The sequence below is a fragment of the Balaenoptera acutorostrata genome, chromosome 1 (genome assembly GCF_949987535.1).
Source record: "Balaenoptera acutorostrata chromosome 1, mBalAcu1.1, whole genome shotgun sequence".
Classification (NCBI taxonomy): Eukaryota; Metazoa; Chordata; class Mammalia; order Artiodactyla; family Balaenopteridae; genus Balaenoptera; species Balaenoptera acutorostrata.
Window position 1 is genome coordinate 151,304,637 of NC_080064.1, and position 18,950 is coordinate 151,323,586.

The window sequence follows — 18,950 nt, forward strand, 5'->3', positions numbered from 1 at the left end:
TGTCTAATAATCTGATAAATATCTCCTATGCAGACATGAGAATAGATGTGTAGTAAAATTTACCAAAAACAGGAAAAGGTATATTCCAAATTGTCCTCCCCAAACTGGTCAAATTTCTACTCTTCCTGTATCTACTTCCCTATAGTAGCTATAATCAAACTTTTAAATTTCTGCCATGAGACTGACTTTTTTTTTCTTTTTTGGGCTTCATTGGGTCTTCGTTGCTGCACGCGGTCTTTCTCTAGTTGCAGCGAGCAGGGGATACTCTTCATTGCGGTGTGCGGGCTTCTCATCGCGGTGACTTCTCTTGTTGCAGAGCACGGGCTCTAGGTACGCGGGCTTAAGTAGTTGTAGCACGCAGGCTCAGTAGTTGTGGCTCGCGGGCTCTAGAGCGTAGGCTCAGTAGTTGTGGCTCATGGGCTTAGTTGCTCCGCCGCGTGTGGGATCTTACCGCACCAGGGCTCAAACCTGTGTCCCCTGCCATTGGCAGATGGATTTTTAACCACTATGCCACCAGGGAAGCCCATGACTGACTTTTAATATCATTGCCTATAACTACTCCAACTCTTAAATCTTAACTCATTCTCTTTTTGCTCAATTTATTTTTCAAGCATTTATATGTTAGGCATGGTCCTACATGCTGAAGATATATCCATAAGTAAGAATAAAGCAGTCTCTAAACAACACAGCTTAGAGTTGAAAGGGGGAGGAAAAGACAGTTAAGTACAACATGAGGGAGATTTCTTTACTTTCAGAATACAAAAAAAAAAAATTTTTGATGTGGATTTAGAAGTATCATTCGTAAAACTCCTCAGATTAGTCAATTTTTTAAATTATTTGCATCTTCATAATAAAAGTAGAGTGTCACAAGATTTAAAAACTTGACAGTAAGAACGCCACATCCTAAAGCACTTCTGGATCATGATGCTCACTTCAAGTATGAGACTCTAAGTTTCTTAGAAGACAGAGATTGAGTCATTGTATCCACAGTGCTTATTTCTAAAATGTTTCTTGAAATAAATGTGCCCATAAAATTTCCAGATAATTAAGAGCTAAACTGAAATTAACCAGAGAAGACTCCACTAATAACAGATTTGTGACATGTAACCAGCTACAACTTTAATCAGGACAGGTATCAAGAAAAGAAGTAGGGAACCATAGATCCTGGATAGTAACTATGAACAAAAGGCAACAGAAATGTGGAGTGCCAACGGAATGACTGGACTCAAAGGCCAAAAGCAAGCAGTCAAAGGTTAATAGCCTACGACAACAAAGAGTTTGTGGATCCCCCTAATGCTTAGTAGGAGAACGGAATGAATGGATGGACCCATCAGGACTAATGGTTCTATTGCTAGTGACGAGTTGCCCACATCCCTCAATTGTTTTTCACCTTTTTAATTATGCATCCAAGATACTTCTTGCTATTACTTGTACTTCAAAATATCACTATATATCATAAATTGTTAATATTTAGTATTTATTAAAATTAAAGAATTGTAGCAAGAAGCTTTCGATGACCACTTTATTCTGGCATAAATGCCACTGATGTTGCTATACTATATAAGATTCTCTGCATCTTGTGCCCAGATCTCAAGGAGCTGTTAAAACGTGCTGAATATCCTGAGGAAGCAGGTGTGAAGCTCAGTTAGTACTGTGGTCCTGCAATCAAATCAGAATGAAGAAATCCCTGTGCCACGTGGACTCTTAGCCAATGGAGACAAGATAACGTCAGATCATCCAGAATTCTTCTAAAATGAAAGACAGACAGTAGGGTTCAGTCAAGAGATCAAAACCACACAGTAATTGGAACAGGAAAAGTTTAATATAAAGAATTATTAACCATGACAATGGAAAAATGAGAAACTCTAGAGTGAAAAGAGAACTCTAAAGAATACCCCAGGGTACCCAAGGAAGAAAAAAATTGGAAGGGGGAAGCCCTCTCCAAGGTTAGGACTCAGATCTTCTTGGAAAAGGTATGGTTACAGCCACTGGATGGGGGAAACATTTGCTGGGTTCCCCGGGCCAGAACTGGTCCACAGTTGCCAGGAAAGACCCCTGCAGACTTCAGAAGGGACAAGTCTGGCGGGTGGGCAACGAGAGAGTCACAGTGCTGGGAGCCCACTCACAAGCAAGGTAATGCAAGGCCTGGGGGACACAGTGGCAGTGTCGGGAAGGCCACAGGAAATGACTTTCTGAAGTAATAAAGGCAGGCCAAAGCTGTCAGACATGCATGGAGAAGGAGAGGGGCATCAAGAATCTGTTCACCTGCAGGGCAACAAGGCCTTAGGTCTACAGTGGCCCTGTCAGGAGGGGTACAGGGTGCTAGCAGGCTGAAGCTGAGAGGCAGGTACACAGAGGAAGTCAGAGAGTCTGAAGCCCATTCTCCAATAGGTCTGGGGGACCTTGGTGTGCTTAGCTAAATGGCCATCAATTGGCTGGGGCTGCAAGCTTATCAGGAGCCTGGGCTCTAGGTATACAGCTGAGGCAGATGCCTCTGGCAACGGTGCAGCAAAAGCAAAATGAAAAACAAAGCCCATAGAACACTGGAAAGAAGAAGAAAAGACCTGACCCTCCCACAATGCCCCTCCAGTGTCCTCTACTGTGAAGCTTAACTGCATACTCACTGTAAAGGAAAATGCTTACGGAGTCCAACCCATTAATGCAGAACAGAAAATGAAAGAAGGGACCTTAAGGGAACTCCCTGGAGGTCCAATGGTTAGGACTCTGCGCTTTCACTGCTGAGGGCACGGGTTCAATCCCTGGTTGGGGAACTAAAATCCTGCAAGCCGTGCAGCATGGCCAAAAAGAAAAAAGAAAGAAGGGACCTGAAGCTAAGAGGTAATAAATGGATAATTGGCATGTCTTCTTAAAACCAAGAAGCACCAATGTAAGAGCCCCAGGAATTCCAGGATGATCTTGAAAGGCAGCAATTTCTCCATGTTGATGAGAAATATAGCTGGTATCAGAACATACTCTATAAAGCCATTATATGAAAATCAACATGGTATAGAAACAGGAATTAATATAAGAATAGACAAATAAATGCCACAAAAGAAAAAAACCTTTAATTCATGGCAATGCATATGAAAAGTATAACAAAGATTTCACTAGGAAAAATATGGATTATTTAATAAATGATCTTATAACAGATACCTAACCATCTGAAAGAACAGTAAAATGGAGCATCATCTGACATCCCATTCAAATATAAATTCCACATGGATATTAAAAAGAACCTTTTAAGCTATAAAAATCATCTTACAAGCAAATGTAGGTATGGGAGACCTTTCTAATCAGGACCAAAACTGAAAAATCTTGGCAGGGAGGTTAGTGGAGGGGCATGCAAGAATAGACCTGAACATATAAAAATTTGTTTGGCAAAAGCTATCATAAACAACTCTGAAATATGTATATGTACATGTACATGTATATAAAAATATATGTGTACATATACATGTATATATGCAGGTTTGTATATGAATGGAAGTATGTATTATGTATGCATTGTAATATGTATGTACATAAATGCACTGTGTTTCCCAACTATAGCAGCTGAAAGACCCTAAAAGCAAGCGACCATGAGCTTATCTACTGCCCAGGCAGTCGTCTCTTTCGTCTCTGTGGCAGCCAGAGTCCAGCCAAAAAATGGAATCCACACAGCAATTTGAACAGGAAAAGTCGTATAAAGAATTATTAACTATTTACACAGGATTAACTACTAAGAAGGAATAAAAGAGAAGTGTAAGGAATATCCTAGGGTGGAGAGAGAAAACCAAAGGCAGTACTAGTAAGGGGTGCCTCGTCCCCAAGGCTGGACTTCAGACCTCATGGAGACAGTGTGGCTGAAGCACACTGGGTAAGAGAAGTTAGCTGGGCTGCCCGAGCCACACCTGTTCCATAGTAGGAGGGCCAAAGTCGGTGCGCAAGGAACTGCAGGCTGGAACTGACAAACAGGAAACTCTGCTGTGGTGTCAGCAGGCCAAGGGTGGAAGGCAGGAAGCCCCAGATAGGAAACGGCAACAAAATTTGCTAGAGGGTGAGCACACTGGGCAGCCCACACACGCACATGCCACTGGCGACACAGCAAGCAGGAACAGAAGTACACCCAAACCCTATCTCCCACAGAGTCCCTCCAACACCCTCTGCGGATTAAGTTTATACATGCCAGTTGGAAAAGTAGGTCCAATAAGGCAGTAAAAGGTGGATTTGGAGCTAAAATGCAATAAATTGATAACTAACATAGTTTCTAAAATCACTCCCCACAAAAAGCAACCAGGGCTCTGTGAAAAGATGGCTGATTCCAGGGCTGGAGCATAATAAATTCAAGATGAGCAATGAACATCTTCTTATGCCTAAAAGTAAGAAGTTCTTTAAAAAAAAAAAAAAAATTTGATAGGAAGAAGTTACAAGGACAGAAAAGCCAGAGTAAAAGGTCTCCTACTGGTCAAAACTAGGACAATTTGAGCATCAAAATAATTAAGTACATTAATGAATTCTAAACTATTAGGGGAAAACAATAGGTATATGTGTCCAAATAAATAATGGATAGATGGATAAATATACAGACAGATACAATACACAGACATATAGCTGTATAGACAGATAAACAGATACAAGCAAAAAGAAGAATAGTTAACAAAGATACACAGACAAAGTGAGAAGGGAGGATAATCATTAATGTAGAAGGGGTGCTGGAACTGGAAAAATCATTATTTTGTAGCCATCATGCAAACATTGGTTCATGCAAGAATCAATGGATGCTAAATCTAAGAGGCAATTTTGTAGAAGAGCAGGATATATTCATGATCTTAAAAGTTCTGGAAGAAAGGAAGGAAGAAGGAAGGGAGAGAGGGATGGAGACATGGAGGGAGGGAGGAAGGTGAATATATGCGATAGTCTAAAAAATGACCCCAAATTCCTGGAACTTGTAAATAATATGTTATTTGGACAAGAGTCTTTGCACATTTGATTAAGGATCTTGAGATTATCCTGAATTATCAGGGTGGGCACTAAATGCCATCACAAATGTTCTTATAAGAGAGAAACAGAGAGAGATTTCACAGAGAAGGCAATATGAAGATGAAGCAGACAGAGGTTTGAAGATGAGGGCTTTGAAGAGTGACATGATGCTGGCACAAGCCAAGGAACACACCCAGTCACCAAAAACTGAAAGAGGCAAGGAACATATTCTTCCCTAGAGGCTCTAGGCCATGCTGACGCCTTGATTTCTGCCCAAAGATACTTATTTCAGACTTCTGGCCCCCAGAACTGCAAGAAAATAAAGTTCTATTGTTTTAAGCCACCACAAAAACAATCCTTCCTTTAATTTCTCTCTCCTCTCACATTTTACTAAAAGCAACGAGAAGAAACCACACCATACTTATTAAACACTCTGGTTGGAAATCTCCTTAGCTACATTACCCTCTTCTTTGGTACATTTTCTACTTTCCAAATAACTGTATGCAACCATGTGGCTAAACTTTCTGCAACTACATAAGAAGGATCCACTACCTTCCTCTAATTTCCAGTAACAGTTACCTAATTTTCCTGCAAACTCTCACCTGCAGTCTTATCAACGACCGTGAGGCTTCTATGAATAGCTTCTTCAAAACACTTCAGGCCCTCACACCCTCCTCAAAGCCCATGGCTCATTCCAAAGCCACTCTCCACATTTTTTGGTTTTTGTAATAACAGCACTCTACTTACAGGTTAAAAAAAAAAATCTATTAAGTAGTCATTGCTATGAAACAAACTACCCCCAAACTTAGCAGCCTACAACAATAAACATTAGTATCTCACACAACCTCTGATAGTTAGGAATCCAAAAGTGGCTTGGCTGGATGGTTCTAGCTCAAGGTCTCTCATGAGGCTGCAGTCAAGCTGTCAGTCAGTGTTGCAGTCATCTCAAAGTTCTACAGGGACTGGAGAATCTGCATCTAAGTTCATTCACATGGTTGTGCCAGGTGTCAGATGCCTGCAGGGTGTTGGCTGTTGCCCTCTGTTCCTCTCCATGGGGGCCTTGTCATAGGCTGCATGAGTGTCCTTACAATATGAAAGCTGGTAAACCTCAGAGCAAGTAATGAGAGAGAGAGGGAGGGAACATCCCCAGGAGAGAAGCCATGGCCTTTATAACCTAATCTCAGAAATGACACACTGTCACTTTTCCTTATGCTACTGGTCACAAAGACCAATCCCTGGGAAGAGAATACACAAATGTGTAACTAGCAGGAGAGGAGGATTACAGGTGGCCATCTTGGAGATTGTCTACCACAAAAGGCATGGTCCAAATATTTAGCAAACTAGCATGCAGCATGAATCTGACTTACCTATGTAGTATAAGGAAAAAAGACTCCATTAAAACTACATTGTCCTAAACGTAAGGCCAGACACTATAAAACTCCTAGAAGAAAACATAGGAAGAACACTCTTTGACATACATCACAGCAAGATCCTTTTTGACCCACCTCCTAGAGAAATGGAAATAAAAACAAAAATAAACAAATGGGACCTAATGAATCTTAAAAGCTTTTGCACAGCAAAGGAAACCATAAACAAGACCAAAAGACAACCCTCAGAATGGGAGAAAATATTTGTAAATGAAGCAACTGACAAAGGATTAATCTCCAGAATATACAAACAGCTCATGCAGCTCAATATCAAAAAAACAAACAACCCAATCCAAAAATGGGCAGAAGACCTAAATAGACATTTCTCCAAAGAAGATATACAGATTGCCAACAAACACATGAAAGGATGCTCAATATCACTAATCATTAGAGAAATGCAAATCAAAACTACAATGAGGTATCACCTCATACAGGTCAGAACGGCCATCATCAAAAAATCTACAAACAATAAATGCTGGAGAGGGTGTGGAGAAAAGGGAACCTCCTTGCACTGTTGGTGGGAATGTAAATTGATACAGCCACTATGGAGAACAGTATAGAGGATCCTTAAAAAACTAAAAATAGAACTACCATATGACCCAGCAATTCCACTACTGGGCATATACCGTGAGAAAACCATAATTCAGAAAGAGTCATGTACCACAATGTTCACTGCAGCTCTATTTACAATAGCCAGGACATGGAAGCAACCTAGGTGTCCATCAACAGATGAATGGATAAAGAAGATGTGGCACATATATACAATGGAATATTACTCAGCCATAAAAAGAAATGAAATTGAATTATTTGTAGTGAGGTGGATGGACCTAGTATCTGTCATACAGAGTGAAGTAAGTCCGAAAAGAGAAAAACAAATACTGTATGCTAACACATATATATGGAATCTAAAAAGAAAAAAAAAAAAAAAGGTTCTAACGAACCTAGGGGCAGGACAGGAATAAAGACACAGACGTAGAGAATGGACTTGAGGACACGGGGAGGGGGACGGGTAAGCTGGGATGAAGTGAGAGAGTGGCATGGACATATATACACTACCAAACGTAAAATAGATAGCTAGTGGGAAGCAGCTGCATCACACAGGGAGATCAGCTTGGTGCTCTGTGGCCACCTAGAGGGGTGGGAGAGGGAAGGTGGGAGGGAGACACAAGAGGGAGGGGATATGGGGATATATGTATACATATAGCTAATTTGCTTTGCTATACAGCAGAAACTAACACAACATTGTGGAGCAATTATACTCCAATAAAGACGTTAAATAAAAAATTTTTTTTAAAAACTACATTGTCACAGTAGTCATCACAATTAAACTTAGAGAACAAAATGTAATTCTGACACACTACCTGACATAATAATGAACAATATTTACATAGTCATAATAATATAAATGTTACAGATGATGTCTATTAAATTCCAGATTTGAAAATCATTCTACAGATTAAGTATGGAATCTTAATAATGATTATTGAACAGAATACAAATACTATCACCTTTGACAAACGTTAAAATATGCTGAGTGGTGAAAGGGGCTAAAGAAGTAAAAGAAAGGACAAATATGCTCTTAGATTCATCTTACAGAGACAAGTGGTATTGTCCATAGTTATGGAACAAGAAATAGAGATGCAGTCAATAGAGGGACTAAAAGTATTATGTAATAATACAAGGGAACAGGGTAAGTCAAATTCTTACCTACCAGAGTAAAAAGTCAAAAGACATGTCATAAGCTGTTATGTCAAAGAAAAAACAAGGTATAAACTTGCTATTATAGATATGGAATACACACTTAAGAAATGAAAAATAAAAAAGATAAAAGTCAGTTCTCTCTAGAAGCAAAACCGGAAGACGGGTAGAGTGGAAATTTTCCACAGTTTTTTTTTTTTTTGGTAACGTTGGTTTATAACAATAAATAGGTTTCTTGTGTATAACATTATAATTCAACTTCTATATACACCACGTGTGCTCACCACAAAAGCCTGGTTTCCATCCATCACCATGCATTTGATCCCCTTTACCCTTTTGGCCCTCTCCTCACTTCCCTTCCCCTCTGATAACTGCCAATCTGTATCTATGTATTTGTTTTTGTTTCATTTAGTTCCTTTTGTTTTGTTTAGATTTCACATGAGTGAAATCATACAGCATTTGTCTTTCTCCATCTAATTTATTTCACTTAACATAATACCCTCTAGGCCCGTTCATGCTTTTGCAGATGGCAAGATTTCATTCTTTTTTATGGCTGTGTAGTATTTCATTGCATATATATACCACATCTTCTTCATCCATCCATCTATCAATGGCATTTAGGTTGTTTCCATATCTTGGATATTGTAAATAATGCAGCAATAAACAAAGGTCTGCATATATCTTTTCAAATTACTGTTTTCACATTCTTCAGATAAATACCCAGAAGTGAAATAGCTGGATCATATGGTATTTCTATTAATTTTTTGAGAAATCTCCACACTGGTTTCCACTGTGGCTGCACAAATTTACCTTCCCACCACCAGTGTATGAGGGTTCCCTTTTCTTCACATCCTCTCCAACACTTTTGATAATCACCATTCTAATGAGCATGAGGGGGTATCTAATTGTGATTTTGATTTGCATTTCCCTAATAATTAGTGATGTTGAACATCTTTTATGTGCCTGTTGGACATCTGTATGTCTTCTTTGGAAAAAGATCTATTCAGATTTTCTGCCCAGTTTTTAATCAGGCTGTTTGGTTTTCTTTGTTGTTGAATTGTATGAGTTCTTTATATATTTTGGATATTAACCCTTTATCAGATATACGATTTGCAAGTACCTTCTCCCACTCAGTAAGTTGTCTTTTCATTTTGTTAATGGTTTCATTTGCTGCGCTGAAGCTTTTTAGTTTGATGTCACCCCATTTATTTTTGCCTTTATTTCCTTTGCCTGAGGAGACATATCCAAAAAATTATTGCTAAGACTAATATCAAAGAGTGTACTGCCTATGCTTTCTTCTAGGAATTTTATGCTTTCAGATCTGACATTCAAATCTTTAATCCATTTTGAGTTAATTTCTGTGTATGGTATAAAATAGTGGTCTAGTTTCATTCTTTTGCATGTGGCTATCCAGTTTTCCCAACACCATTTATTGAAGTGACTTTCCTTTCTCCACTGTACTTTCTTGGCTACTTCGTTGTAATTAGTTATCCATATATGTGTGGGTTTATTTCTGGGCTCTCAATTCTGTCCCATTGATCTGTGTGTCTGTTTTCTGCCAATAACACACTATTTTGATTAGTATAGCTTTGTAGTATAATTTGAAATCAGGGAGTGTGATATCTCCAGCTTTGTTCATTTTTCTCAGGATTATTTTGGCTGCTCTGGGTCTTTTGTGATTCCATACAAATTTTAGGATTTTTTTGTTCAATTTCTGTGAAAACTGTTGAGATTTTGACAGTGATCCCATTGAATCTGTAGATTGCTTTAGGTAATATGGACACTTTAACAATGTTAATTCTTCCAATCCTTGAACATGGGATATCTTTCCATTACTTTGTGTTTTCTTCAATTTCTTTCAACAATGCCTTACAGTTTTCAGCATACAAGTCTGTCACCTCCTTGGTTAAGTTTATTCCTAGGTATTTTATTCTTTTTGTTGGGATTACAAATGGGACTGTTTTCTTAATTTCTCTTTCTGCTAGTTAATTGTTAGGGTATAAAAATGCAACAGAGTTTTGTACTTTGATTTCTTACCCTGCAAATTTACTATGTTCATTTAATATTTCTAATAGTTTTTTGGTGAAATCTTTAGGGGTTTCTATATATAAAATCATGTCATCTGCAAATAGTGACAGTTTTACTTCCTCCTTTCCAATTTGGATGCCTTTTATTTCTTTTTCTTGACTAACTGCTCTGGGTAGGACTTCCAATACTATGTTGAATAAGAGTGGCAACAGCAGGCATCCTGATCCCACTGATAGAAGAATACCTTTCAGTTTTTCACCATAGAATATGATGGTAGCTATGAGTTTGTCATATATGGCCTTTATTATGTTTAGATATGTTTATGTTTAGGTACATTTCTTCTGTACCCATTTTATTTTATTGAAAGTTTTTATCATAAACGGATATTGAAAACTGTCAAATGCTTTTTCTGCATCTATCGAAATGATCATATGATTTTTATCCTTCGTTTCATTAATGTGGTGTAGAACGTTAATTGATTTGCAGACACTGAACCATCCTTGCATCCCTGGAAGGAATGTCACTTGATCTTGGTGTATGATCCTTTTAATTTATTGTTGTATTCAATTTGCTTAATATTTTGTTGAAGATTTTTGCATCTATGCTCATCAGAGATACTGGCCTGTAATTTTCTCTTTTGTGTGTTATCCTTATCTGGCTTTGGTATCAGGGTAATGGTGGCCTCATAAAATGTGTTAAGAACCATTCCCTTCTTTTCAATTTTTTTGGAAGGGTTTGAGAAGGACAGGTATTAAATCTTCTTTGAATGTTTCATAGAATTCACCAGTGAAGCCATCTGGTCCTGGACTTCTGTTTTTTGGGGAGGTTTTTGGTTACTGTTTCAATCTCTTTACTAGTGATCAGTCTATTCAGATTTTATATTTCTTCATGTTTCAGACTTGAAAGGTTGTACGATTCTAAGAATTTATCCAATTCTTATAGGCTGTCCAATTTGTTGGCATATTTGTTCATATCAGTCTCTTATATAATCCCTTGTATTTCAGTGTAACTTCACCTCTTTCATTTCAGATTTTATTCATTTGAGCCTTCTCTTTTTTCTTAGTGAGTCTAGATAAAGGTTTGTCAATTTTGTTTACCTTTTCAAAGAACCAGCTCTTAGTTTCACTGATCTTTTCAGTCATTTAATTCTCTATTTCATTTATTTCCACTCTGATTTTTATTATGTTCTTACTTCTACTGACTTTGTGCTTCATTTGTTCTTTTCTTCTAGTTCCTTTAGCTGTAAGGTTAGATTATGTGAGATTCTTCTTGTTTCTTGAAGTAGGCCTATACTGCTATAAACTTCTGTCTTAGAACTGCTTTTGCTGCATCCCACAGATTTATGTCTTATTTTCATTTGTCTTTTTTTGATTTCTCTTTTGATTTCTTCATTGACCAATAGCTGTTCAGTAGCATGCTGTTTAGTCTCCACATATTTGTGACCTTTTCCAGCCTTCTTGTGGTTGATCAATCTTCTTAAAGAGACTTGATATTTGTCCCAACATATGGTCTATCCTTGAGAACACTCCATGTGCACTTGAGAAAAATGTGTATTCTGTTGCTTTTGGATGGAATGTTCTGTACATATCTATTTAATAAGTCTAGTCTAATGTTTCATTTAAGACCAATGTTTCCTTGTTGACTTTCTGTCTGGATGATCTATCCATTGGTGTAAGTGGGGTGTTAAAGTCCCCTACTATTATTATGTTGCTGTCAGTTTCTCCCTTTACAACTGTTATATAATTGCTTTATATATTTTGGTGCTATGTTAGATGTATATATTAGTAAATGTCATGTCTTCTTGACGGACTGTTCCCTTTATCAATATAATGTCCATCTTTGTCTCGTTATTTTTTTGACATGAAGTCTATTTTTGTCTAAGTATGGCTACATCTGCTTTCTTTTGGCTGCCATTTGCTTGGAGTATCATCTTCCATCTCCTTACATTGAGCCTGTATTTGTCTTTAGAGCTGAGTATCCCAGAGGCAACAAATAGTTGGGTCTTATTTTTTAACCCATCCGGTCACTCTTTCTTTTGATTGAATTCAATCCATTTACATTTCGGATGATTAGTGACATATGAAGACTTAGTACTGCCATTTATTTATCATTTTCTGGTTGCTCTCTATCTTCATTGTTTCTTTTTTCTTGTGTTTGTGTCTGCCATTTTAGTTTGGTGTTTTGGGGGGGTTTTTTTCAAGATTTTTTTATTTTTAATATTTATTTATTCATTTATTTGGTTGCAGCTCGCCGGCTCCTTAGTTGTGGCATGCGAACTCTTAGTTGTGGCATGAATGTGGGATCTACTTCCCTGACCAGGGATCGAACCCAGGTCCCCTGCATTGGGAGTGCAGAATCTTATCCACTGCACCACCAGAGCAGTCCCAGTTTGGTGTTCTTCTGTGATGTTTTGCTCAGTTTCCTCTTTTTTATGTTTCATGTTTCTGCTCTAGATTTTTTGTTTTGTGGTTATCATAAGGTTTGTATAAAACATCTCATAGATACGATAGTCCTTTTTATGCTGATAGTATCATATCTTCATTTGCCTATACAGTTCCATCCTTTCCCTCTTCCCCTTTTATGTTTCTTTTTTCCCCTTTTATGTTTTTGTTGTCACATATTATCCCCTTTTATGTCGTGAGTTAATTACTAAGTTGAAGTAGCTAGTTATTTTTAATGCTTTTTTTCCCTTTAAACTTTATGTCACAATTGTGTTTAACAATCTATTCTGCCATAGAGCTGTACTTTCTGATTCTATCTATTTAACACCTTACTCGAAGTTTTGTGTACTTTTGCCTTTTCATTTCAGGTAGAAGAGCTCCTTTCAACATTTCTTATAAGACAGGTCTAATGGTGATAAATTGCCTTACCTTTTGTTTGTGTGGGAAAGCCTTTATTTCTCCTTCATATGAAGGACAACTTTGCCAGATAGACTATTCTTGGCTGACATATTTTATCTTTCAGTATTCTGAGTATGTCATCACACTCTCTCCCAGACAATAGAGTTTCTGCTGAGAAATGTGCTGAAAGCCCAATGTGGGGGGGTACCTTTGTAGGTTACTATCTTTTTTCCCCTGGCTGCCTTTAAAATTCTTTCCTTATCATTGACTTTTGACTGCATCAGTGGGATCACATGCCCTGCTGCATGGTCCCCTGTGGCTGCAGGTGCCATTGCAGCTGGAAGGCCAGAGTCATGTGCGCTGCCTCCACTGCTGTTACCACATTCCCTGGGGCTGTGGACTCAGCCACCATGGCCAGGGGGCTGGAGTTGCAGGTACCACCTCCACTGTTCCCCTGGTTCCACCTCCTCTATGTGCTCAGTCCACTCACCTTCAGATGTAAAAATGTGTGGATCTCTCCAGCATCCTGTTCTGTTAGGCAGAGGAAACTTTGTTGAGTTGTTTTACTAGTTATAGACTGAAGGGGAAAGAAGGGATCATCTCATGCTGCCATGATCCTGACGCTGCTCTCCAGGAAACTACTGCTTTTTATTGAACATTCTTCTATTAGCTTTGTTTTGTGCTTTGTTTTTCTATTTTCTTAGCCATACACCTGCATTACTTTGACTTCTAAAGTTATTCCAATGTATAAAGAATACTGATGTTAAAATTATTTGAAAACAATAATGCAATATGCATCAAAAGTCACAAAAATATGCATACCCTTTGACCAAGCAATTTTGCTCCCACGAATTTATCCTAATTAAATAATTGTACATCTGCATAACAGTGTACAAATAAGAATATTAAGTAGTGTTGTTTATAATAGCAAAAAAACTAAAAATAATATATGAGTAAAAGTGGTTAATAAATCATGGTATATACAAAAACTGAAATACTATGCATCTATTAAAATTAATAATGTAGATTCTTTTTATTGATATGAAAAGACAATCACAATATACCACTGTATGAAAAAGAGGTTTCAAGACTACATTTAGCAAGACTTCAATTTTGAAGTTTATATGTACAGAAAGGTAAAGAAGCATGTGCATACTCAAATGTACACACAAGCACAAGCACACATAGACACACACACACACACAGAGTCTAAAAATTATGCTAAAATGTTATACCATCTAGGAAATGGTATTACGGTTGAATTTTTATTTTAAATAGTTTTCTGTAACATCTGAGTTATTTGCATATGGTACTTTATAACCTGAAAAAAAACTGTCTAGTTTGAAAAATAACATCCATATACTTTGACTGTACAACTCCACATGCAGAAATTGATTTTTTAAAAAAACAGGATGGGACTTCCCTGGTGGCGCAGTGGTTAAGAATCTGCCTGCCAATGCAGGGGACATGGGTTCGAGTCCTGGTCCGGGAAGATCCCACATGCCATGGAGCAACTAAGCCCGTGCGCCACAACTACTGAGCCTGCACTCTAGAGCCCGCGAGCCACAACCACTGAAGCCTGCGTGCCTAGAACCTGTGCTCCGCAACAAGAGAAGACACCACAATGAGAAGCCCGTGCACCGCAACGAACAGTAGCCCCCACTTGCCACAACTAGAGAAAGCCAGCGCACAGCAATGAAGACCCAACACAGCCAAAAATAAATTAATTAATTAATTTTTTTTAAAAATAACAGGATGAATATAAAGCTGTCCATACAAGAAAATTTATGGTAAAGTTATAGAAAAAACAAGAAATAACATTCTGTACTCTATTGGTCAAGGTCCAGTCAAGGGATTAAAAAACATATCAATTATTTTAACAAAGAGAATTTTTTTAACAAAGAATTTAATATAAAAAAAGTAAACCAAGTATGTGAAAACGAAGGCAAAAAAAGGAACACCAAGGTATCAAAATAACAGAAAATAACAAGTGTTAGCAAGGAGGAAGAGAAACTGGAACACTTATGCACAGCTAGTGGAAATGTAAAATAGAGCAGCCACTATGGAAAACAATATGGTGGTTCCTCAAAAAATTAAAAATAAAATTACCATATGATCCAGTAATTCCACTTTCGGTATATACCCAAAAGAATTAAAAGCAGGAATTGAACTGATATGTGTACACTCATGTTCACAGCAGTATTATTTTTAATAGCCAAAAGGTAAAAGCAATCCAAGTGTTCACTGATGGATGAAAAAATAAACAAAATGGTGTCTACACACACAATGGACTATGTTCAGACACAAGAAGGAAATTTTGACACATGCTATTGATACAACATAGGTGAATCTTGAGAAATTATGCTAAGTGAAATGAGCCAGTCACAAAAGGACAAATACTGTATGATTTCACTTATATGAGGTGCCGATCCACAGCTGGTTGAATCCATAGATGCAGAACCTGCAGATCCAGAGGGCTGACTGCACAACACCATTTTATATAAGGGACTTGAGCATTCACAGATTCTGGTATCCACAGGGGGTCCTGGAACCAATCCCCCACAGATACCAAGGGACAACTGTATAAGAATAATTCAATGTCACCTCATGTTCCTACAGGGTTTTTCTATTTGCTTCATCGGTTAGAGTTTGAGTTGTTGTTCTGGTGCTGTTTTTTCATGAAAGAAAGGAGTAAATGCATTCTGAGTTAACAAAACTACAGCAAGAACATGAAAAAACAGGCGACCTGAAAGGCATGCAGTTTGGCCTGCCATGTTCCTCTCCGTGGCACTCAGGCCCACGCGGCCAGCCTCACCGCCCAGTGGGGAAGACATATAAGGAATTTGCATAAGACAGCCATGCAGAATGGAGCTGGAGGAGCCTTATTTGTGCAGAGAGATACTCCTGAGAAAAACCCATATACTCCATTTGATTTCACACCAGAAAACTATAAGAGGATAGAGGCCATTGTAAAAACTACCCAGAAGGGCATAAAGCAGCAGCTGTGCTTCCAGTCCTGGATTTAGCCCGAAGACAGAATGGATGGCTGCCCATCTCTGCTATGAACAAGGCTGCAGAAGTTTTATAAGTACCTCCAATGAGAGTATATGAAGTAGCAACTTTTTATACAATGTATAATAGAAAGCCAGTTGAAAGTATCATATTCAAGTCTGCACTACTATACCTTGCATGCTTCGAAATTCTGACAGCATACTGGAGACCACTCAGAAAAAGCTTGGAATAAAGGTTGGGGAGACTACACCTGACAAACTTTTCACTCTTATAGAAGTGGAATGTTTAGGGGCCTGTGTAAATGCACCAATGATTCAAATAAATGACAACTAATATGAGGATCTGACACTTAAGGATATTGAAGAAATTACTGATGAACCCAAAGCTGGCAAAATCCCAAAACCTGGGCCAAGGAGTGGACGATTCTCATGTGAGCCAGCCAGAGGTCTTACCTCTTTGACTGAACCACCTAAAGGACTTGGCTTTGGTGTGCAAGCAGGCCTTTAATTTATATTCAACAGTAAATATGTCACTGGAGAAATAAAATAGGAATCTCCTATCTTAAAAAAAAAAAAAAAAAGAACATGAAAAAACAACTTCAATTGCTTGAGGCATGATAGGAATTATCTTAATAGGGGCTTCTGACTTCATGGTACAGTGTTTCAGTGTTCAGTATATATACATAATTAGCTAATCATCACTTTTCAAAATCACAATTTCAAAATAATCACTTACCAAACACTATTCCTTTAGCAAATGGAGGAAACAATTCTGAACGTCGGAATAAGTTTTTGTGAATTTGCCATAGTTCTTTGTGTAGTTTCTTAAAGTCACTATATCTCTTCCACACAATTATCTAAAGAGAGAAGATAATTAAATGTGTAACTCACAGTGAAACCATAGATATCTGAACAACAATCTTTTTATTAAAGTGCTCAAAATTGTCATGCAAAGGCAAACATATATGTTCTAACCAATATGGTTAACTATCTAAAATTAACTAATAATATTTGATTTAAAAATATAAAGCAGCAATTCTTCCTCAAACTGTTCTGTTTGGGTTTTTAAATTTCATTTTAAACAAGTACTGTTCTCTTCATACTAGAAAAATATCAACCTGGTACAAAAAAGGTTTACACTACATAAAATGTCACTTAACCTCTTCAAACATTAATTACTATTACCCTGGAAATGAGTTAGATGTCAAAATATATATTCATCTCAAAATATATATATATATATATATATATATTCATCTCAAAAACAGCATGTTTATAAACACAAAGTAGTTTAGACAATTTTTAAACATAAAAAACATACTCAGCACTTGCCTAAAAGGATAAATAATCTGAAAAACACTGAAAAAAAAATGGCTTTGTAGCAAATAATTAACCTAAACTTTTGCATTTCATAAATCTCAATAAAAATAGTAACAAGATTTCTGGACGCAAGGTAAATCCTGATCAGAATACCACTAAAATTAGGATATTTCAAAAAACAAAATAACAATCATTTAGATTATATAACATGTAAAAGTTTACCTTCATTAGTTTAAATTATTGTCTAAACTTATTTAGATTAAATTAGAAAGAAAAAAACATTTAATAAAGAAAAAGAATTTGACACATGGCCTTGATGTCACTGATTCAGCCCCTCAGTTGCCACAAAATAGGGTAAAACTGAGTTTTAAATTCCATTACCTGGTATATTGGGGCCTTTACTTCTGAAAAACCTAATTATTTCACTTCTAACAAACTCAACAGTGTAATGCTAATTAGCAAATCTTAGGCCAAAGAGGTAACCAAGTATGATTTAAGAGACTTGTCAAAAAATCTACTCCTGCATATAAGAAATTCTTCACTAAACTCTGCCATACTATCAAAAATTCTACCATGATTACTAAGTGTCTTGCTTTAATATAGGAGACTTGTTTTTAATCCTAGGAGACTAGTCAGACTATAATGTGAATTAATTTAAACAAACTGCTTCCTCCTGATCCTTCCTTTTATTCATTTACTTGACAACAAAAATAGTCATCAAAACAAATATTTTCATGAGCCTACTTTATGCTAGGCACTGTGTTGGCACAAAGGATGAAGAAATGAGAAACACAGTCCCTCCTTTAAAGAGTTCCCTGTCAAATTAGGAAGAATAAGCCAACACAATAACTACATCACAAGACAGCATGATAAATGCTTAAAACAGCAGCCCAAGCGTATTATGGAAGGAGCACCTACACAAAGTATTATTGCCTTAGGTGGGCATACTGGAGGGACATAATAGCTAGAACAAAAAAAAAGAGAGAGAGAGAGAAGTGGTTGGGAATGAAGTATTTAAAAGGAGAGTGAGATGTCAAATATAATTACTAAAATTTTGGCTTTTGCAACTGGATAAATGGTAGTGTTATTCCCTAAGGTAAAGAGCAAAGGAGAAAAAGCTGTTTTGAGATAAGAACGAAGTTCAATTTTAGACATATTTTATTTAGGTGCATGTGAGGCATTTAATTGGAGTTGCCCAATAGAAAAGACAGGTTTGGAGTTCAAGAGCAAAAACTAAACAAGATGTATTAACTGGGGAGTCATCGGGAGAGAGGTGGTAATCACTCAGAAAACATTTCTCAGCATTTGTAACAAGATGAGGAATCTAACAACTGAATGATGGGGGTCAGCCAGAAGTAAGGAAGAAACCAAGCACAAAGTAAGTATTTAAGAAGCACAGCTATGCCATGACAGAGGACACCTGGATGGAAGAAGAGATTTTATTTTAAATGGAAGTAAACAAGACAAATGCTGACAGCAGAAAATCAACAGTTCCAGTAAAAGACACAGTTAAGAGGAACTGAGAGAGCCAAACCAACACTCGAAAAGTAAAAGGTCTCGGACAGTCAGTGAGATTACAAGTGATTTTAATTTTCATATCTTGCTTCTCTGTAGTTTCTAATTTTGATCCATTAACATAATTTTGTCATGGGAAAATAGCGTTATTT

General features: G+C 37.3%; 1 protein-coding gene and 1 pseudogene across 2 annotated transcripts in view; one reads left to right on the forward strand and one right to left on the reverse strand.

The window, feature by feature from the left end:
• RPS6KC1 (ribosomal protein S6 kinase C1) overlaps positions 1 to 18,950 on the reverse strand; it is a 204,392-nt gene that overhangs the window by 161,539 nt on the left and 23,903 nt on the right. For both annotated transcript variants that reach the window (XM_007175583.3, XM_007175582.3), the window contains exon 3: positions 16,700 to 16,820. In XM_007175583.3, coding sequence (XP_007175645.2) covers positions 16,700 to 16,820 — 121 coding nt within the window. The remainder of the gene's footprint in view (positions 1 to 16,699; positions 16,821 to 18,950) is intronic.
• Positions 15,655 to 16,505, forward strand: LOC103015946 (NADH dehydrogenase [ubiquinone] flavoprotein 2, mitochondrial-like; annotated as a pseudogene).